Raw genomic sequence first — 24,125 nt, forward strand, 5'->3', positions numbered from 1 at the left:
TGACCTGAAGGTCGTCATCTTTATGATTGTGCAGGGTGAGGGCATTTTTGATCATTTTGATTTGTATTTAAGTTAAATGATTTTAAATAATAAGTATTAAAAAACAAACACAAACATCCGTCACCGAACTGAACTCATGTGGAAAGATTGAACTTTTCAAGGAGCCAAATCATCTTTTTAACAATGCTGTGATTTTGAAAACTTTGTAGAAATTGCATGACTTTATACGAGGATGAGACGCCCCGTCCTGACCAGCATCATGTGACACAGCTGTCAGTGGCGGCCGAGAGATTTCAGCAATAAAACTGACCTTATTTACAGCAACTGTGTGTGTGTGTGTGAGAGAGAGAACACCAAAAATTATAAAGATCCAAATACTAGTTTACAGCATCATCCAGGTGTTTTATGTATTTTCATTTTTAGAAATGTGTAGAAATATTTTACCAAGAGTCAACCAAATGTACGAGCAGATTGGCATTGATCATGTGACCTTCGATGAAACATTCTGAAATCACACTGGATAACATGATCATCATCACTCATGGTCTATACAGAAAAATATGGAAATGACTGTAAACTTCTGAAAACAACTGCATTAGCTTAGGAAATAGAGTTCAGTTTATTACAAAGTGTTTATTGAATTTACAGATTTTAGTAATTAGAGTAATTAAAACTTATTTAATAAGCTAAGGATGTTTTCCTTGCTTTATTTTTTTAAATTATTATTAAATGCTTGGAAAAAAACAGTAACAATAATTATCATCGTCGTATCATAACATTAACAATAAGCCAGTGTATGGTCTCGGCTTTATTTAATTTTCTTATATTTATTGAAGAAAATATCAAAAACAAATATTAATAAAATACAACATTTCAAATAAGAATTCTTGCTTGTAAAATTCAAATAGTTTTTTGTTTGAGGGCAATATTGATTAATAGAACACTTCACTTCGTTTTTAAATGCTATAAAACATATTTTCCCCCTGAAAAGCATAAGCTTTTTGAAGAATACAGAAACCAGAAGTACGTTCAAGGCGATATTTTGCTTATAAAGCATATACAGTTGTATTTTTTTCATCTGGTATCGTTTAAAGCCCTTTGAAGCTGCATTAAAACTAATTTTGACCTTCAACCGTCTGGAGGCCAGTGAAGTCCACTATATGGAGATAAATCCTGGAATGTTTTTATCAAAAACTTTCATTTCTTTTCGACTTAAGAAAGACATGAACATCCTATATGACATGGAGGTGAGTAAATGATCAGGAAATTTTTATTTGAAAGTGAACTAATCCTTTAAAGACATTTAGAAGTTTGCCTCACACTTTCTGTTTTGCAACCAATGCAGATCTAGAGTTCCATCATAGGTCTAAGCTGTGGGTTCTTCAGTGTACAGACGTTACTGGAGTGGAGTGGTGGAGAAGTTGAAGGAGAAATACTCCCAGTGGACTTCTAGAGACATCTCGAACCCTAGATTTCATTTTGAGGTTGTTACCGAAGATTACAAGTATCTTCTCCACTTCTGTGCCCTGTAAGTGAACTCTTACTTTCAGTTCCCAAAGCTGAACACAGACAGAGATCTTTTCAGGACTGACACTTGAGTGAGTAACACATTTCAACTCTAGGGGGCAGCACTCTCTAACATCACAAGATTTAATTCTCCACAAGTCACTAATATATCAGATTATTTGAATAAAATAAGTATTAATAATCTCTCTTGTTTCCATCATGAACTCTGGGACAGCGATGAGCTGCTGGAGATCTTTCAGGTGGACTGTTCTCCTGAGCAGCGCAGAGCGATGTTTGACGCTGCAGACACTCATCAGTGCGGCGCCATCAACTTTGAGGGGTTTCTTCAGGTTATTAACTTTTACATTATGAATTTTTGCAGAATTCTTTAACATCTATATGTCAGTTTGACTAGTAAGTGCAGATCAGAAGTATTCAGCAGATGTTTGTTTGGTCTCTCTCTTTTAGCTGATGAACAATATGAACTTGAGGACTCCTGTACCGAGGCCTACTGGGATTGAAGAGAACAGAGATGAGATTATGGTGGCATTGTCTGATGTAGCAGAAGCTCACTTCACATATTTATCTCACCCACTGATCCTCAACGCTCGCACAAACCTTCTTCTTGTTTATTGATGAAGAAACTTGGAGAGAAAAGTTATGAAATTTAATTTTTTTGGAGACAAACCAATGATGGCAAAACTGTTTTATTTTCTTCTGAAGGTATACTGTAAAACATGATATGATCATGAGCATGGCCACATATATTTTTACATTACTTCAACCCATCAAAATAATTTACGCAATTTTTATAAGTTTTACGAGATTAAACTCTTTTAATTAAGCTCTTTTTTCAAGTCTGTTTAATATAACTTAAGTTGAATTGACTAGCAAAGCTGATATAATTATTAAAAATGTAAGGCAGCAACTGAACTTAAGTTTTTAAGTTTAAATGTGGAAATATTTTATTTTGTGATTATTATTTGACATCACAGTTGTCAGTTTTCATTTTTGTAAATATACTGTAGTAGTGATCAAAAGTCTTCTAATTTAAATAATTTATATATTGTGCATTACTTTTCAAAAGTATTTTTAAAAGAAATTAATACTTTTATTACTACTTACAAGTTTTAATATTGATCAAAACTTGACAGTAAAGACATTTACAATATTACAAAATATTTCTAATTGAAATAATTTATCAAAGTATACTGAATGTATCATGTTTTCCACAAAAAAGTTTAAGCAGCACAACTGTTTTCAACATTCATAATAAGAAAAAATTTCATTAAGAAAATGTCAATGAATGTAACTCTGCATGCTTGCCTCGCTGTGCTATTAAATGAAAGATAAAATAAGATTTTTGATTCTTACTTATTCTAATTTCTTAAATCCCAAGACTTGATCTTTTAGTCTATGCTTTGTAGCAGACCTCCTATCCAATAAATCATATTAAGTTTTGTGCTTTGTTACTTCTGATATGACAATGTCACGGAGGCGACACCATCTGCCACACACTCCTTCACAGTCACCATAATTATAACTGGACACACCTGCTAATCACCTCACCATATATGAGCAGCCCTCTTCACTCACCTCATTGTCTGGTCTCGTTGATACTCACCTGTTCACATACCGGACTCTCCATGTTCCTGACCCATCTTCATCGGCTGCTTCATTCTCCAGACTGCAACTCATCCTCTCCTGTGAAGACAAAGAGACTGTTACTGAAAAGATAAGTTCCAGCAAACCATCTCTCTCTCATCAACTCACCTGCATAATGCATCTGTCCTCTGCTACCATTGTAAATATACTTTGTGAAAGATCATACCCATGTTGTCTTCTGTACATGACAGAAACAAAGTCTTAGCTTTCAAATTTCCTTCCATTTTATTATGAAATTCCAACAGTAATCACAGTTTTGGCGCTCTTTAATGTGTGACAGATCACCGTTCAGTTCAAGCGAAGCAGCAGCGAGAAGCACATGTGAACCGATCATCTCTTCTGCTTTACTACTAGCTACAGAATTAAATAAACATGAATGAACATCAGAAGGAATGTTAAATAATAAGAAATCCATATCATGTCTCATGTAATCAGTTTTTCAACCATGTCAAAACATCAATAAAACAGCTTGTGAATCAGGGGTGCCCAATCCTGTTCCTGGAGATCTACCTTCCTGCACAGTTCAGCTCTAACCATGATCAAACACAACTGAACAGACTAATTAAGTTCTTCATGAGCACTTGATAATTACAGACAGGTGTGTTGGATCTGAATAAAATACTGTGTTTTCATAGTAAAAATTTGGTGATTGTTTGATTGTTGAACACAACTTACTGAATGAATTATTTACCATAAGCGAGTCTCTTTGAACTTCACTAAATTTAATGTATGTGTGGAACTCAAACCAGCAACAGATAAGAGAGCAATGATCTAAATCAGACTGTACTTTGCTGTTTGGTGATCATGCAACATCAGGACAAATTTACTGTATCAAAGTCATGTGTCAGAGGTGAATATATGCAGGTTGTTTTAGGTTTCTTCTTATCATGTAAGCCCATGTTATCATTTTGAGAAAACTAATGAAAAACAGAAAATAAAAATATTACACATGACTGTGCTATTTATCAAAAATAATTCTGAATGAACAATATATGTTAAATATGGTCTGAAAAATCATTTGGAGGGAGGTCTGGAAATTTGGGTCTGGAAAAGTATGGAATTTTGAAATGGAAAATGTATAGGAACCCTGTCATTAAAATGTATTGTCACATGTCAAATTCATGGGACAATAACTTCAAAATGTTACAGTAAAAAGGTCTAAATGTTTGCATGGTGATAACCAATGACACTAGGAATACACCCCCAGTGAAACTTTCAACACACTATCAAGAACAGCTGAGATATAGCGCCTCCATATGGGTCAATAATGCAATGGCTCTTTCAACTGTCACATGTCAACTTCATGGGACCATAACTTCAAAACGGTACAGTATAAATGTCTGAAAATTGCATGCTGATAGATAAGAACACTGGGTATAAGCCACTAGTGAAGCTCAATCAATTCAATTCACATTTATTTGTATAGCGCTTTTCACAATAAATATTGTTTCAAAGCAGCTTTACAGAAAATGCATGTTTCTATGTTACAAAACCAGAATAGTCTCTAATAATAGATAATATCAGAAAGTACAGTTAAGATCAAATTATAGCATTTACAAATATCATATATGCATTTAAGCAAAATTTGTGTGAATTTTAAAGCAATGATAATGTGATCATTTGGTATGATGGTCCAGATCTGATGTCATCTGGAGTCCTCACAGGGGTATCTTCATCTTTTCATAGGTGTTGGTCATCTGAAGTCTTCATTAGAGTCTGGATCTGGCGTAATCTCTAGTTACTTCAGGATAGGCATTCCGAAACGCAGATAGAGAATAATTAGCGTAGCTGCTGTTCATAATTCAAACAAAGATAATCATTTGAGTTAAATCTGATATAACTGGAGTACAAGGATTGAGATGCTTTAATGAGATGTCTTTAATAGTTTAAACTGGGAGGGCGTGCCTGAGCCCTGAACAGTGTCAAGAGGGCTATTCCAGAGTTTAGGAGCCAAATGTGAAAACGCTCTACTCTACCTCCCCTTTTATGTAGGCCTGCCGGCCCTAACCCGAACCCAACCCATAACTTAACATAATCTTGAAGCTAAATGGTCAGAAAATGCAGTAGGTGACTCAATGTTTTATGTACCAAATGATACAATAAAAAAGTGATGAAGTGATGCAAAAAGAAGTGATGTGAGTGCTTAGTATGCGAGAAAAAAAAATGGAGCAAGAGATGCAGGGGGAGTGGCTTTATTGCATCAGATACATGTCACTTTACTCACAGCTGATTGGTCCAGTTTGGTTTTGCGATCTCTAAACCAGAATAAAACCTGCTCCGGAGCAGGTTAGGCATGTTGTGTAAGTTACCATAGCAATGAAGACCGCTTAAAACCAGTCCAACTTCTTGAGCCCAAAAAAACTTACCTGGAAAGAAACTGAAAATAAACTTAAAAATAAAACTAAAGACATGAAACCTTACTGTAAAGTGTTACCAATGACTTTTATATGAGAAGTATGTGTTGCACTTTAATGTTTATTTTGAATTTTAAAATAAAAAGTATATTTGACATTAAATATCCATACTCTTTTGTTACAGAATGAACATGAATTGAATATTATCTCATAAAAGCCTACAGTCAAATGGAAACACTATAATGTTACATTAGTGAACTACATTGATCAAAAATAATATAAATAATCAGATCATGTATTTTTTAGTAATTAAGGTATTATTAAATGTCAGAAATGGATCATATTTCACATGCAGTTGATGAATCATAGTATTCAGACATTTCAAATATTCATCAATTAAAATCTGATCTCAAGTTAATTTGTCATGTTTTATTATTTGAGCAGAAACACTAGAGAATAATCGCATGAATTATGACAATAACATGTTCTTCATGAATCATGTTTGTGAAAGACACTTTTCAACTGAAGGTAATTTTGACAGTAATAAGAGATTGATGTGTCTCTTACACATTTATTCTGACGTGATATTTCACTGACAGTATTAATGTAATGAATAGACTCTATAACATCTCACTGTCACTGATTCATCATGAGCTCAAAGCATTATGGGTAGAGTCTTTCTACAGTCTGTTCTGATTCATCTACACAGTTTCACTGATGATTCATAATAATAAACCCAAAACCCAGGATAGAGCGGTTGAGTGAATGTGGTCTGGACTGTGTGGATGAGGATCATTGTGTCTCCAGAGACGCTGTAGAAGGACAGAGTTCCTGCACTGTGATCCACAAACACTCCTGTTCTATAGTGATCCTCTTCATTCACTACTGTTCTCCTGCTGCTGATGGGCTTTACAGGGAGATCAGTCTTTATCTTATTATGCCAGAATGAGTAACTGGAGGAAGAGCAGGTCAAACTCCAGGACTGATCATTATATCCAAACCAACACTCATAACCCCGTCCCTTCCTGCTGATGTTCTTATATGACACTGATATATGCACATGTCCACTCCACTCAATCTCCCAGTAACAGCGTCGATCACACACACTCTCTCTACACAACACCTGATGATAATTAAATCTGTCTGAATGATCAGGATACGACTGTGGTGTGACAGTGCGTGTAATCACTCTTTTGCTCTCAGACAGAAGGAGGAGTTTATTCACTGTGTTCAGATCCAGAGTGAGCCGATGGGAATCTGATGGAGAAAAAACACATCACAATCAGGAATTATCAATCTGTCTGATCTTTAATCTACACTGTGAAAATGATTTCTGCTGCTTGTTAAATGTACTTAATTAGTCAAAACCACACAGTTATGAACATTTTGTCCTAATTTAATTGTGTAAAATCCAGTTAAATATGTGAAACTGAAGTTCATCCATTTGTGTTGAATGAACTGAAACTGGGCAGGGGATTTTTAGTTCCCAGCATGCTTTGCAATCGTCTGGATCTATTACAGAAACTTAAGTTCAGGTCTGACAAATTAATTTAGGATTTTTCACAAATTCGTATTACAGAAGCAAATCTGAACTTGATTTATTATTCTTATCCTGTCATACAGAATCTCATCTGTGGTTCGGAAATCTTAAAGCTCCAATGATGCGCTTGATAGAAAAGTCGAAGTCTATCACTGTTTTTGATGGTCTGTAATTATTTATCAGTGTTTTCTCGTCAAAGTAATGAACTACCCCTTTAAAAGCATTATCATTTTTAAAGTTAACACCCAATTCATGCAAGACACTGATATCACTTTCATGAGTTTCTTAGTGAATTAATTTTACTTCCATTAAAATTCCTTAGAACTATTAAAAAGTTCAAAAACATATTTAAAGGTGCCCTAGAATTAAAAATTGAATTTACCTTGGCATAGTTAAATAACAAGAGTTCAGTACATGGAAATGACATACAGTGAGTCTCAAACTCCATTGCTTCCTCCTTCTTATATAAATCTCATTTGTTTAAAAGACCTCCGAAGAACAGGCGAATCTCAACATAACACCGACTGTTATGTAACAGTCAGGATCATTAATATGTATGACCCCAATATTTGCATATGCCAGCCCATGTTCAAGGCATTACACAAGGGCAGCCAGTATTAACGTCTGGATCTGTGCACAGCTGAATCATCAGACTAGATAAGCAAGCAAGAACAATAGCGAAAAATGGCAGATGGAGTGATAATAACTGACATGATCCATGATTACATGATATTTTTAGTGATATTTGTAAATTGTCTTTCTAAATGTTTCGTTAGCATGTTGCTAATGTACTGTTAAATGTGGTTAAAGTTACCATCATTTCTTACTATATTCACGGAGACAAGAGTGTCGCTATTTTCATTTTTTAAACACTTGCAGTCTGTATAATTCATAAACAACTTCATTCTTTATAAATCTCTCCAACAGTACAGTGTGTAATGTTAGCTTTAGCCACGGAGCATAGCCTCAAATTCATTCAGAATCAAATGTAAACATCCAAATAAATACTATACTTACGCGATTAGACATGCTGCAAGACGAACACTTTGTAAATATCCATTTTGAGGGTTATATTAGCTGTGTAAACTTTGTTTATGCACTGTTCAAGGCAAGCGCGAGCTCCGTGGGCGGGGAGCAGGAGAATTTAAAGGGGCCGCGCAGCCTGAATCGGCGCATATTTAATGACGCCCCAAAACAGGCAGTTCAAAAAATTAATAAAAAAAAAATCTATGGGGTATTTTGAGCTGAAACTTCACAGACACATTCAGGGGACACCTTAGACTTATATTACATCTTTTAAAAAGACGTTCTACGGCACCTTTAAAGAGAAAAAAGCTTTGTCCTTAATTTATGGGATCCAGGCTTTAAAGCTATTTTTTAAATTATCCTTTTTATTTGCCTTCTGCAGTTTCCCACAAGAACACATACACATGTTCATAATTGGTCTACGTGAGAGCAGTGCATGAATTAATGAGCAAATGTCATCAATCCAGTTATAAAACTAAAAGAGAGGTGTGCTGCACAAATAAGATCTAGAGCACACTTACTAAAACAGTACTTATTCAAGGACCTGCATTTATTGCATGCTGTTAAGCTGAATTTACAAACTGTTTGCTGAAATAACCACAACATTAACAGTTGTTGAATGTGATGGTCTGTTTCCCTCATGCTTTTGTTTATTAGTCTCCATGTTGCTTATTGTTTGTATATTAGTTTCTTTATTAAAAAACCCTACGTAGATCCGTATCTCAGCCTGCTTTCTCCAGACGTTACACCTACTTCATTTTACTGGACCAGCTTTTTCAGAGCAAAACGAAATGGTACAAACCAACTTCACACTCATGTTATTTGTCACCATTAACATTTTCAACTCAAATCCCACCCAATCCTAGGATCATCACCACCCAGTAGAAAATATATACATTCATAATTATAATGATCAAAATAATAATGATTCTGAGGAGCAAGTTGGTCCAAATAAAGTGGCTATTGTCCAATCTTTAATGGTGTTTTGTAAATCTCATTTAGACCTCACAGAGATTTGAAAAGCAATCATTTAAATCATTAAAAAGAGAATTTGCTTTTGCAGAGCAGAAAACAGTGTCTTCAACATGTACGTTGAGAAGACGCACAAGCCAGCTACAGTGTTTGAATGTACGTGTGTGTGTGTGTGTGTTTGTGTACTTACATTTGCGTATTCCTGCTCTAATCCTGATCTCTCCTCCATGATCCACACTAGAAAACACACACAGTGTCACATTCACACACAGACACAAGTTTTCAAGTTTTTTAGATTTCTGAGGTAATTTTTGAATTTTCTGTTAAAATTCATCAAAATGGTAGTGAATATATGAGGTAGAATTAGGTGGAAATGTCCTAACAGTAGGAAAACACAAGTGTATACTTTGCACTTGGGACAACCCTTGTTGTGTTTTTATATTTGCACATTAACTGTTTTCTTCTCACTTCAGATGTTGGAACAATAAACATCCAGGCCACAGCATCCAAAGTGGAAACTTCTATTAAATCATGACTCTGTAATGCTGGAGACCGTGATGATGGAAAGAGAATAGGATCCAGAAGTTCAAAGATCATGCAGAGATCTACTGATGTATCCCAGAGGATTGATTTATGGTCTATTTAATGTCCTGATGCAGTCGTATCCAGGATGCATTGTTCTGTTTTATAAAACATTTCATTATATTCTACCATTCAATGGTTCAGAATGTATAAAATGTTTACAGCAAGGATGCATCAAATTGATCAAAGATTATGTTCATTTAAATAATGTGTTTGGATAATACTTGAGACATGCAAGTTAAATTCTTTATTCTTTATTCTCTTTCTATTGTAGACCAAACACACACATACACAAACCCATATATATTCCTGCATATGTATATGCACAATGTGTTGTGTACAGCCTGGATAAAAATTAGCATTGTGTTAAGAACAAATAAACCTCCAATAGATGAAGCTGATTGGATTACTGTGTTTTGACCAACACCCCCTTAAGGAGAGCTAGAAATCAGTGAAATCAGTCACTTTTTCAATCATACTAAATAAGTTGGGGAACTATTTTAATTAAATCTCGCTGCGGCTCCGTCGCGGCCACCTGGATCTTCGTCATCTCTCCACCACCTCGGCTCTTCAGCTGTGCGGTGGGCTCCATCCTCGCCGTCATTGCTTCCTGTCATCCCCTTGTTACCATCTGGACTCCATCCATCATGGCTCCTCCCTCCAGCAATGCCACCGTGGAGCACAGTTCTGGCTGTGGCCTGGGTCACCACCTGCCTGTTCCTGTTCAAGGCCATCACCTGTCCATCACCACCTCGTGCACCACCCTGGACTTTTTGTTTCCGCCCACTCCCGGTTGGCCGTCCTCCTCCAGAACCACCACCTGCTTCATCTGCTGACCTGCCTGCTTTTGCCATCCTGCCACCTCCCCTTCTCTCCAGTCCTTCTTCACATCCTCATCCTCCTCCAGAACCTCCATCATCTATCATTCTGTATGTCTTCATCTTTCCACGGCGCAAAGACACGCCTTCCCGGAGGGGGCGTAATGTCACGGTTCTGTTCAGTTAGTTTCCTTTTCACTGAGTTTTAGTTTGATATCTTCAGTCACATGTGTTTCCTTTGTCCATGGTAACTGATTGTGGCGGGAAACAAGACACTCATCACGTTCCTCACAGCTGTTCGTCAGTATTAGTTAATTCATCTGTGTATTTAGTTCTCTTGTTTCTGTTAATTTGTTGTCGGGTCTTGTCTATGTATGGATGTGTGTTATGTTCCGGTTCCTATGCCTGTGGATTTATTAAAGACTGCCTTATCTTCATTCCCTTCTTGTTTGTGTGAGATCTACCAACACAGTCTGTGACAAGCACATCACCACACGTCACTCCTGGATAACTGAAAATGTGCAAAGAGGCGGGACATGGTTGGAACTGCCAGAGGTGTAAAAAGTACCTGAAAACCAGAGTACAGATACCTTACATCGAAAATGACTCCACTATAAGTTACAAAGTCACCAATTCCAATTCCACCAATTTACTCATGCTGAAAATAAGAAACAACTGATTTGTAAGATGAGAAATCAAGTTTATTTTCTAAAATCAAAATAAAACTGAACACATTGATATTGCAATAAATCAAGGTCGACAACTTTTTAAACGTCTACAAACTCTCAAGTCTCAGTTAAGCTCAAGTGCACAAAGAGGCCATAAGAAAACTAATATCCTTGAAAAAGTTCTTGTCAATATAGTGAATAAATAAAACGATGTTAAGTCAAATTAAATAGTCAAAGTCTACTGTATGTGCTGGTTTGTGCCTCATCACCAGCTGCAGTCATTTCCTCATCTCAAAAATCAAACACCTGTGATCAGCAACTACCTGCTAATGCACTCACATTCACGTAAAGTATCCTTGTTGACAAGTTTGGGTGAGTAAAAGCAAAGCGTACAAGATACACCCTTAGATGGTGATATCGCTTCTTTATATCAGAAACAAACTGCTGCAGAAAAAGTTAGGTGCCATGAAAAATGTAGTGTGTAATTGCATTACTCATCACAAATGTAGTGGAGTAAAAAGTACATTTACTTGTTCAAAAATGTAGTCAAGAAGAGAGTAAAAGTTGCCAATATCTTTAATACTCAGTACAACTACAAAGTAGCCAAAAAGATACTTGAGTACAGTAACTAATTACACTTACTCAAATACTTTACACTTCTTCTGAATGATCTGCTCTCCATCATCGTTCTTCAAGAAATTATGCAACCTGAGCAGTGCTTATTTTGTAAACCTGTATATGATAGTATATATCTAACAAACAAATGAGCCCAAATCCAAAGTACAATTTTAATATGCATGTAAGTTAGGATCCATCCACTGCTCAAAACACCAGAGTTTTTGCTCAGTGCTGCATTCTGCTGGTGAATCCTCAAATCAGAATCAGAATCAGAATCAGAAAGAGCTTTATTGCCAGGTATGTTGTTTACACATACTAGGAATTTGTTTTAGTGACAGAAGCTCCACAGTGCAACAGAGTGACAGCGACAAGACAAGACACGTAATAAAGAGAATAAAATAATAATATACAAATTTACAAGATAGACAAAGTGCAAAAAAAGCAAAAAACAATATATAATATAGACAATTTGTATGTACAGTTAGGTGTGCAAATTTGAAATATAAATAAGCGTTTTAAGTAAATAATGTGTAATAGTGTTGTGTGTTCCGTGTTTGTCAAGTGTTCATGAGATGGATTGCTTGAGGGAAGAAACTGTTCCTGTGTCTGGTCGTTCTGGTGCTCAGAGCTCTGTAGCGTCGACCAGATGGCAACAGTTCAAAGAGGGAGTGTGCTGGATGTGAGGGGTCCAGAGTGATCTTCTTTGCCCTTTTTCTCACTCTGGAGACAGCCAGCTGTTCAACCTCCAGTCTGTAAGCAGACTCGTCACCGTTCTGGATGAGGCCGATCAGTGTGGTGTCATCCACAAACTTCAGGAGCTTGACAAAGGAGTCTTTAGAGGTGCAGTCGTTGTACAGGGAGAAGAGCAGTGGGGAGAGAACACAGCCCTGAGGGGCGCCGGTGCTGATGGTGAGGGTGCTGGATGAGAATTTTCCCAGCCTCACTAGCTGCTGCCTGTCTGTCAGGAAGCTGGTGATCCACTGACAGACAGAGGTGGGCATGGAGAGCTGAGTTAGTTTGGGCTGGAGGAGTGATGGGATGATGGTGTTAAAAGCAGAACTGAAGTCCACAAACAGGATCCTCACATAGGTCCCTGGTCTGTCCAGATGCTGGAGAACATAATGCAGTCCCATATTGACTGCATCATCCACAGACTTGTTTGCTCGGTAAGCAAACTGCAGGGGGTCCAGTAAGGGTCCAGTGATGTCCTTCAGATAAGCCAGAACCAGTCTTTCAAATGACTTCATGGCCACAGACATTAGAGCCACAGGTCTGTAGTCATTTAGTCCAGTAATTTTGGGTTTCTTTGGGACGGGGATGATGGTGGAGCGTTTGAAGCATGAGGGGACTTTGCACAGCTCCAGTGATCTGTTGAAGATCTGTGTGAAGATGGGGGCCAGCTGGTCAGCGCAGGTTTTCAGACAGGCTGGTGAAACACTGTCTGGGCCTGTTGCCTTTCTTCTCTTGTTCTTTCTGAAGACCTGGCACATGTCATCTTCACTGAACTGAAGTGGAGGAGTGGGGGAGAGGGGGGTTGTTGGAGGTGTGAATGGTGATTTTGAGGTATGAGATGAACTAGACAGTGATCAGAGACCCCCAAAGCTGCCCGTGAGACAGAGTGATATGCATCCTTTATTGCTGTGTAACAATGGTCTATTGGTATATTACTGTCTCTGGTGGGACAAGTAAAGCCGAGTTCAGACTGCACGATTTTAGCCCCGATTTTGGCTCGCTGACAGGTTTTGAGAAATCGCCGACAAATGCCCAAAATCACAGGCAAATCGGTTCTCGTTCACGCGAGTGACAATCACACAGTGTGAATGAGCAAAGACGCGATCTGAGAGAATCGCCGACTAGTCGCCAACACCCGTGAGATATTTGGCATGCTAAATATCTGGACCTGTCGGCGATTCAAAATCCTTCTGTGTGTGAAAAGTGTTCTGACTGAAAACTAGATCGGCGATGACTAACAGCCAATGAGAGAGCAAGATACAGAGCAGCGGGGAGTTCGGGGAGGAGTTATAGACCAAAATATCAGCAAGCATGGCTTCGTACACACATAAACATTACAATTCTATCATACAGAAGCAAAGCACAAACATTTGCTTGACCATCCGCAACAGCAGCACATTGAAAAGTTATGTATTTAGCTCCAACTGTCATTGCAGAACACACAATCCTTGTTCTTCGCGTCTCCCCAAACATTTCCTCCTCCATATTCTTCTTTTCTTTGTATTGTTTTCGCTGCAAATCAGCGCACAGGCAATTTGTATTTCAAGCTTCATGCGGGCTACTATTTTTAATAATAATCCCACCGTGTGTCTCAATCAGCTCCCTAGTTCAGTAGTCAGGGCACTAATCAGAGTATCAGCCACATTCGCTTTCATTATGTACTGATTCACTACCTAGGGAGCTAGGGAGCTGATTGAGACGCAGGGCCAGTCTCACGTGAGAACTCTGGTCTTGCGCGCGTTGTTTCCTTGTCAGGTCTCGCGTGTGTTTGGTTGTGAAATGTAGTTTGCGTGCCAGACAGAGAGTTGTCGGCGATTCTTCCTATTGTAAAGTCATGCAATGTGAAACCTTCTGTCGCCGATCAATCGTGCAGTTTGAACACAGCAGCGACTGAATGCTGGCCAAGATAGTCATGCAGTGTGAAAAGAACAGTGACCCGACTACTTTGAAAATCGTGTTCACAGAGAGAGAATCGCTTTATTAAAGTCCCCGAGAATGATTAAAACAGAGTCCGGGTGTTGTTACTCGCTCTCTGTGATCATATCAGCGAGTAACTGTAAAGCCGAGCTCACGTGCGCTTGCGGAGGAATGTAGACGCTCACCAGAATGAACGAGCAAAACTCCCGCGGCGAATAGAGCGGTTTGCAGTTAATGAAGAGTGTTTCAAGATCTGGACAGCACATCTTCTTTAACACAGTTAAATCTGAACACCACCTTTCGTTGATGTAAAAGCACGTCCCGCCACAGCATGATTTCCCCGTTGATTCTGCGTCGTGATCTGATCTAAACAGCTGAAAGCCCGGCAGGCTTAAACACGCTGTCCGGAATGGCGTCGTTCAGCCAGGTTTCCGTGAAGCACAGAGCAGCCAAGTTCGAAAAATCCTTATTTGTCCGGGAGAGCAGAAGGAGTTTGTCTGTTTTGTTGGGCAGAGAGCGGAGATTCACCAGATGGATGCTAGGCAGCGGTGTTCTTAATCTGCGCTGTCTGAGCTTCACGAGGGCGCCGGCGACTACAACATTCAACAAAACGTCTGAATAATCGAAATCCGGTAAAAGATTTTGTGGTGTGTACTGCTGAATGTTCAGCAGTTCATCCCTGGTAAAACTGATTGTGTTTGAAAAACAGGAAAAACTAACAAAAACAGTACAAACACTGAAGAGCTAAGCACTGTGGCTGCTATGCGCGGCGCCATCTTGTTCGAAAGTTAATTATAACAAAGTGTAGACATTATAAATGATTCATTGTTCAGTCAGCTTCATTGATTATAACGAAGTTTTGTGAGATTGCAGTGAACTCAGATGTCAGCTTTTTTATAAAGGGAGAGATCTTTGTGTACATTCTGCCATGCCAAACCATGTACACATAGCCTATGCTTGCTTTTATGTTAAATTAACAATGGTTTGTGAATGTTTATTCTTTATTAACAAATAAAGTATTGGAAGCGTTATAGATTGTGGCTAGGTGACACTTCAAACTATTTCATGTATTTCAAGGACATATATACTGAAAAAATATATTAATACATTTATGCAGGTGGGAGCTGGACAAAACATGAATGTTGTGTTGTGGAGAAGGTAACATATCTGTCCCGCTTAGGTCAGGTACAGAGGCACCATAGATTTGCACTGAACAAGCCTAAATAGACAGAGATTTCGATGAGCATTTGCGAATACCTTCATCTGTCCTTCTTCAGGTCAAGTCACATATTTATGAATGTGATTTTTGCATTTCACATTTTTTCATAAATTTAGAATTCATTTAAGAGCAAATGTTGATGAATCATGATTTGTTTGTGTAAACATTCGTACGCAGATTTCACACACAAATTTTTGCATATGCATGCTTAGTGAATGAGACCCCTTGTTTCATTCATAAATGAATCAGTGTTTTATTATAAATATTGTGATGTTGAGCCACACAAAATCCCTGCAAAGGAAATTCCTTCACTGCGACAGCCCTAAGAAAAAGTGTATGTTTTCCACAGAAAATAAAACATAATTATATGGTAAAATCATGGAAATAATTTGTAATTTTAACCTGTTGTTTGTTAGATTATTTGTGTGATCATTTTCTTTGTGGGTTTTAGTTGTTTTGTTGTAGGTTGTAAGGACATTTGATATCATTTTTCAATATTTTTGCAAAGTGATATTGAACTGTAAAAGCGGTCAAGACCTGCTTAGAACAACTGTAGCTGTGTGTTTACTGGAAAGTAACTGCACACCTTAGAACGTTTGTCAACCAATCAGATTCAAGCATTGAATATCTCCAAGTATAACTAAAGCTAAGCTTGTTACAAAATTCCTCCAGCTTGACATACTTGAGTTTGTCCAGTCTGTAGTTTGGATGGTTGAGTTTGTCAGAGAGCAGCTTGACTCCTGAATCTCCTGGGTGATTGTAGCTCAGATCCAGCTCTCTCAGGTGTGAGGGGTTTGAACTCAGAGCTGAAGAAACATAACCACAGCCTTCCTCTGTCACCATACAGCCAGAGAGCCTACAAACACACACAGCAACAGCAAACATGATATTAGTTTGACAATCAGATCAGTCACTATCAAACACTTTTGCATTTGCAGGTATTTTCTGTAAATTCAGTCACAAAATTAACAAAAGTGTCTGTGGAAATGTACTAGAGTAAAGGTATTCATTTACTTTTATTAAGGTAGTAAATTTAACAGACATTTATACTTGTGTGCATTATATATATTTTTCAATCATTTATATCTATTTCAGCCATTCAGTAGGCATCATATATGTTTAACCATTTAAGAAACTTAAATAACCTAACTTTTTTCAAATTTCATTGTTTTTTTCAATTGAAAATACAGTTTATGTGATTCATTCAATTTTTAATTGAATATGATGACAACAAAATTGACAAAGTCCTTTGAGGGAATTTGTGCATATTTTACAATAAAATATTATTTATAAATAGTTCAAATGCAGTGAATTCTAGTTGCTAATAAAATCTTTATTCATTTCTCTTAAATACCTTTAAAAACTTTATTAAATAACTTTTAAATTTAAAATAAATAAAGCTTTTTTTTTTTTAGCAGAAAACCACAGAGAGCTAATAACAAATAGTGACACAAATTAATGCTTCACAATTGCTTAGAAGACAAAATTGGAAAAATGGAAAAATTGGAAAAAAGTTTTTTTTTGTTTTTTTTGTTTTTTTCACGTCCATGTTATAAGTGGCCCAAACTCCCTTGCAGGAGTTTGCAGTATTTACTGTGAATTGAGCTGCTCTGAAATGCTGAAAACAGGATCACGAGATTCTTGTGTGTAAATGAATACAGAGCCTTGCTTGAGCCAAAGTCCAACATTTCAGACATGCAACATTTCAGACTGTATATTTATAAAAATACATAGCAACCTTCATAATTTGATAATCATAATAAACCATATCCCATTCTCTCAGCCATGCATTGTTAGAATTCTTAAAAGAAGGCCATCCAACTGACAGATAACACCATTTCATATAATTGCCATTTGGGGTGTGGTGGTAATTTTGGACTTTGGCTAAGATGCTATGGGTGTCTCGCACACAGCCTAGATTGTGTTACCAGTTTGTATGTCGGAAGCAATCCATGCATTTAATAAATGTATTTGAAACACATAATTTTGCAGTATCTTTAGTAACTATTTCAGGCCATGTCATGATTTCCATCATCATACTGTCCACTCATCTCCCCACCCTAAACAATGTTTTGAGTCACTTATCATTTTTTTAGAATGCAAACATTAGGGGGGGGGGGGAAGAGATCACATTCCTGCAAATTTGGTTTTGTCTCTTGTTATGGCAATTAATTGAGAGCAGATGTCACATATAGTGACAAAATTTAATGGTCATTTATTGTGATTTCATGGAAAAGCATTAACCTCAGTATCTGCAGTTGACAGTTTGGAGTCTTCAGTCCATCAGAAAGAAGCTTCACTCCTGAATCCTGCAGGTCATTGTTACTCAGGTCCAGCTCTCTCAGGAACATGTTTGAGGATTGTAGAGCTGAAGACAAACTCTTACAGGACTGAGCGGTGAGATTACAGAACTGTAGCCTGTGTAGTGTACAAAACAAACATTCATATAATGGGTTTATCAGGTAGGGTTCTGAAGCACAGATGACCTTTGACAGTATCTTTGACTGTAGTGATGCAGGTGAGGCAATCAAAACCATCAGATATATTCAATGATTATTGAATTTAACCTCTTAACCCGCACTGGCCCGTGGGCGGGCCGCAGTGTGACGTCATAACGTTTACACTTAATTTTCTAACACATTTGGCATTAATATAACTCCATATATGGTACCATTTGAAAGCTTAGATTCTCAGCTTTACGTAGAATATAATGACTTTTGTTTTTATGTTACACAAAGTAATAAATTAAAGTTTAAATATATAGTCATCCCACATCGCCCCCCTGCTGTGATGAGGGGGAAGAAATATGAATATGAATATGTATTTTATATGCTTTTCACAAAACGGATAAGTCACATGTCATAAGAAAGCTCTCATTCTCAGGAATTCAGCTATATAGTTTATTATAATGTTTTAACATAGTAGTTCCAATTATCTTCGAAATAAACACACATTGAAATATGATCACTGCGATCACTGATTATCTACAGTAAAATCAGCCACAAACTCTATATCATCTTTTACCTTAGGATGTCTTCTTTCAAATAAGCTAATTTACATTTCTGTGAGCTTTTGTTGCTAAATAATCCACTGTTGAGTCGGCGTATGTCTGCAATGAGAAAATCCCCTCAAATGATGAAACCGGACCTCTATCAGATCTTCATACCATATGCCAAACTTGCCTGAGTCCTGGGATGATGCGGATGATATACAAATCAGGCACAGCCATGAAGAGGAAGTTGTCAGCATTAAAAAGAGATGTCAATCAACTTCATAGTCCAATCAGTTGCTGAGATATTCGACAAATCATTGTCCTCGAAACTGACGCACGCACTGCTGCCCTGCGAGTCTGAGGCAAAACGCGACTTACAACAGGACATGTTTTGAAGAAAGATTTCCGAGTGGATATAAAATTTGTGTATCGTTTTGGTTTCTAAAATGGTATATGAAGAGGACTGTGCACCAGTGACACGGAATGAAGCGGTTTGGAACAACTTTAAAAGTGAAAGTATGATGCTGCTCTTGCCAGGAGCGCTCTAATGGAAACGAGATCAGCCATCAATGGTTCCTTTGGTCGAGAGAGAGACTGCATTTGACAGGTAAGCTCTTATATTTCTACATGTACAAGGCTAATACATATTTCTTGATATAATTATTATTTAGAAGTGGGAAAACACAGCAAATAAGCAGTTATTTGACAAAACATGTAGAAACAGTGTCTTGTATAATCAACGCTGCATGCGCAACAGCCTACTCATGCAAACTCAAATAAAATTATGCAGTTGTAGTAAATCTGCATGTTGATGTTGTGAATTGTATATTATTACAAATACAACAACCAGAGGTGTCAAGTAACGAAGTACAAATACTTCGTTACCTTACTTAAGTAGAAATTTCGGGTATCTATACTTTACTGGAGTAATTATTTTTCAGACGACTTTTTACTTCTACTCCTTACATTTTCACGCAATTATCTGTACTTTCTACTCCTTACATTTTAAAAATAGCCTCGTTACTCCTATTTCATTTCGGCTTGTTTTCATTCCGGCTTGAAAAAAAAACTATCCAGGTAAATCGCGCCATCCGGATAGAGTGGATTTGATTGTGGTTGGATGAGAATAAACATATACAATTCTGATACCCTATTGGATTGTACGCAATCCATCACACCTGCACGTCACAAATCACGTCACACTCCAGCAAGGACAACAGAGTTGGGGGTCGTTACTCGAAAAAGATTATTTCTTAAAAGTTATTATTTCTCTACTACTGGCTCATTTAGGCTATCAAACGGGTGCTTTCTCTTCGTCCTCTGCAAATTAAGCTAGGTAGTTCGGTAGAGAGACGTTTGAATAAATTAGCGTATACACCGGTTTTTAAACTTTTTTTTTAACGCAACCCTTTTTATTTATGTGACCCATAGTCATATACAACCATGTAGCTAAACAAGCCAAAACTAATTAATATAAAACGAAACTGAAGGTAAACCTGCGTTGCTCTCATGGTGTTATACCTCTCTCTTTCGGTGAAGTGGAGCAGTGCTCTTGCTGAATGGCACGGATTGCACTATGGACTATTGTTCCTTTTATATGTTTTTTTTTAAACTGTATTTTATTTTTTGTAACGAACAAGCTGCGATGTCACGTTTCCAGTGCTTTGTTGTGTGCGCGTGAGGCGCGGGCGCGATCAAACAGCTGTCTTTGCAGGGGACTTGCCTCATCGTCATGGCAACGGTTCGTGGCCAGGTCAGATTACGTCAGACCCTGCGTTCCATTCGGAGGGGCTCATCCCTATGCCCTAATCCCTTCAAAGGGTTTACCCTCCAGAGTGAGATCTTCGAAGGGATGAAGGGTGTAACTTAGAGGTCAAAAATACTCCTTTTTTGGAACGCACTTCTGCGTCATCTTAACGAGACAGTCAAGGAGGATAGATTGCGCAAGCTGCGCCCTTTGTTTAACGTTAGTTTCTTTATTTATTTTTGGTTTATCGCACCATAATGTATATTGTGTCTATGTATTTGAAACATTTGAATGGACTGATAAAGGGAGCTGTAAAGTATTTTTGTTGAAGTACAATGTCGTTTTGACCATAATAATGTACTAAATCTAACTCGTATAAATATTAAAGTAGTAGCCTATAGAAAAATACTATACATACATTTATAGGTAAAATCGAACTCCGAGCCTCCTGTACCCATTCTGTGTCGACAAACAACTTCACTGTGCAAAGGATCATGGGGGTCTGAAGTGTCCATCAGTTATACCCTTTGAAATCCTTCATTCCGAAGGGCCCTTTAAAGTGGCCAGTTTTGAACACTTCGGTTTGGAACGACCCTTCAATATGGCGGCCATGATTGTTTTCACTCCGAAGTGCCCTTCGGAGGGCGATATATCCCATTTGGAACGCACCGAGAGTTTGTTGCCGTTTGTTGGATGCTCAGACGACCAAACAAACGCCGATTAAACATGTTCAGTCTGGTAAAAACAGACTCCAACCAACGCCTACACCTATCCAACAAACTCTAACAGACAAGTTTGTTGGCGTTTGTCGGTGCGGTGTGAACTGAAACAGCTGAAAACTTTGGCGGGTTGGCGGGTGTTAATGTCAAGCCCTGATTGTTACTAAGCCTGCCCTGGGTACACCAAAACTACCCACATTTTTCTTGTCCGCTGCCCTCACAGATTCCTGCAGTTAAGCTTGGATGTACATTTACATTCCAATAAAGGTTATTGATGACATTTTGAGGAGGTGGAGTGCACAATAGACCCCTGTGACACGGCCTAAGCTTTTGTCCATTACTTTTACTTTTATACTTTAAGTAGTTTTAAAACCAGTACTTTTACACTTTTACTTGAGTAAAAAGCTTGAGTTGATACTTCAACTTCTACAGAAGTATTTTTAAACCCTAGTATCTATACTTCTACTTGAGTATTGAATGTGAATACTTTTGACACCGTTGACAACAACTAAGTATGAGCATAAACACTGGTTTCTTCGTTTCAGATTGTGAAATGGATCACCAGCACACCATGGCACAGACGGGCTCACATCAGCTGGAAGCAGGTCAGATGAAGGTGACGCACAAGACCACATATCCAAGTGATGCACAGCAGTGAAATAATATATATGTGGTGGATGTGAACACTGTTCTAAACTGCAATGACTACATTTGATAAGTTATAGAGTCTTGTGTCTCCTGAAAGGAAAATTAAATAAAAGTATAGTGGGTCTCATTCTTTTATCACATTTTTCATTTTACTTGTTCTGAATGTCAGAGACAAAGATCAAGGTCTCTACTTTGTCCTACTCAATACTCTGTATTGTGATTAGTACAGAGGCACCCTAGATTTGCACTGAACAAGCCTAAATAGACAGAGAGATATCGATTGAGCATTTGCGAATACCTTCATCTGTCCTTCTTCAGGTCAAGTCACATATTTATAATTGTGATTTTTGCATTTCACATTTTTTTCATAAATTTAGAATTCATTTAAGAGCTAATGTTGATGAATCATGGTTTGTTTGTGAAAACATTCGTATGCAGATTTCACACACAAATTTTTGCGTATGCATGCTTAGTGAATGTGTGTCCTTTCCACATAAACGAATCAGTGTTTTATTATAAATATTGTGATGTTGAGCCACACAAAATCCCTGCAAAGGAAATTCCTTCACTGCGACAGCCATAGGAGAAAGTGTGTCCTTTCCACAGAAAAAAAAAAAAAATTGTGGTAAAATTATGGAAATAATTTGTAAATTTTATCCTGTTGTTTGTAAGATTATTTGCTTGATCATTTTCTTTGTGGGTTTTAGTTGTTTTGTTGTAGGTTGTAAGGACATTTGATATCATTTTTCAATATTTTTGCAATGTGATATTGAACTGTAATAGGGGTCAAGACCTGCTTAGAACAACTGTAGCTGTGTGTTTACTGGAAAATAATTGCACACCTTAGAATGTTGGTCAACCAATCAGATTCAAGCATTGAATATCTCCAAGTATAACTAAAACTAAGCTTGTTACAAAACTCCTCCAGCTTGACTTACTTGAGTTTGTCCAGTCTGTAGTTTGGATGGTTGAGTTTGTCAGAGAGCAGCTTGACTCCTGAATCTCCTGGGTGATTGTAGCTCAGATCCAGCTCTCTCAGGTGTGAGGGATTTGAACTCAGAGCTGAAGACAAATAACCACAGCCTTTCTCTGTCACCATACAGCCAGAGAGCCTACAAACACACACAGCAATAGCAAACATGATATTAGTTTGACAATCAGATCAGTCACTATCAAACACTTTTGCATTTGCAGGTATTTTCTGTAAATTCAGTCACAAAAATTAAGCGTCAGCGTTAGTTCAGGCAGGCCTCGTAGTCAAGCTCCGCTATCAGCTGATTCTCAAATTTCAACCCCACCCATATCAGCTGATCCAATTTCTATGGACTCCATTGACAACTCTAAAATAAGGCGCATTACTTAAACGCAGCTTCCGTCTCTCTGCCTGCTTGGCTGCTTCCGCTGCACGCTGCTTGCAACCCACCTCCTCCCCAGCTCCTCAAACTTGTGTATAACTTAATCAGTGTCATTCTGTTGTCATTGATGCTCTGTTCTAAATAGGGGGATTTTCTGCTGCTCTCCTAGTTAAAAAATGGGAGGTTGTCCCCAGAAGCTGCTGCTGTTCCCAGTCTTGGCTTTCATGGAGCTCATGAAAGGACGGGGAATTTAGAACAGAGCCATACCGCCAAATTGTAACTTTAGCAAATATGCCAATAAAAAATTGACTAAATTTTGTCTCTTGTAATTTTTGACTTAAGTGGTCCTGACTGAATTAACAAAAGTGTCTGTGGAAATGTACTAGAGTAAACATATTCATTTACTTTTATTAATGTAGTAAATTCAACAGACATTTATACTCGTGTGCTTTATCGAATTTTTTTTTCAATCATTTATATCTATTTCAGCATTTCAGTAGGCATTATTTATGTTTAACCATTTAAAAAATGTAACCTACTTTTTTCAAATGTCATTGTTGTTTTTTTTCCAATAGAAAATACACTATGTGATTCATTCAATTTTTAATCGAAAAATTGACAAAGTCCTTTGAGGGAATTTGTGCATATTTTATAATAAAATATTATTTACAATTAGTTCAAATGCAGTGAATTCTAGTTGCTAATAAATTATTTATTAATTCCTCTTAAATACCTTTAAAAACTTCATTACATAACTTTTAATTTAAAATATCTAAAGCTTTTTTTTCTTTTTTTTTTAGTAGAAAACCACAGGGAGCTAAAAACAAATAGTGACACACATTAATGCTTCACAAGACAAAATTGGAAAATTGGAAAAATTGGAAAAATGTGACCTGATCCAGCAAAATGAGTCAGTGACCCAAATTTCAAAATTGAGATTTTGGTATCAAGATGAGACAATAAGCTTTAAAATATCCTAGTCAAAGTCATACCTTGAATGGTTTTAAAGATATACCCATTTGAATTATGGTCGTCTGCCCTCTTTTT

The 24,125-nt window shown here is 37.4% G+C and overlaps 1 protein-coding gene across 2 annotated transcripts in view; it reads right to left on the bottom strand.

The window, feature by feature from the left end:
• Nucleotides 1-5,357: 5,357 nt before the first annotated feature.
• The window catches only part of LOC137003451 (NLR family CARD domain-containing protein 3-like), a 44,789-nt gene continuing 26,021 nt past the window's right edge, over nucleotides 5,358-24,125 (bottom strand). For both annotated transcript variants that reach the window (XM_067363617.1, XM_067363616.1), the window contains exons 7-11: nucleotides 22,662-22,835; nucleotides 17,862-18,035; nucleotides 16,300-16,473; nucleotides 9,254-9,300; nucleotides 5,358-6,782 (exon numbers count right to left, since the gene is read on the bottom strand). In XM_067363617.1, the coding sequence (XP_067219718.1) occupies nucleotides 6,223-6,782; nucleotides 9,254-9,300; nucleotides 16,300-16,473; nucleotides 17,862-18,035; nucleotides 22,662-22,835 (1,129 nt within the window). In that variant the 3' untranslated portion in view covers nucleotides 5,358-6,222. The remainder of the gene's footprint in view (nucleotides 6,783-9,253; nucleotides 9,301-16,299; nucleotides 16,474-17,861; nucleotides 18,036-22,661; nucleotides 22,836-24,125) is intronic.

This window comes from Chanodichthys erythropterus, chromosome 16 (assembly GCF_024489055.1).
Source record: "Chanodichthys erythropterus isolate Z2021 chromosome 16, ASM2448905v1, whole genome shotgun sequence".
NCBI classification, from domain to species: domain Eukaryota; kingdom Metazoa; phylum Chordata; class Actinopteri; order Cypriniformes; family Xenocyprididae; genus Chanodichthys; species Chanodichthys erythropterus.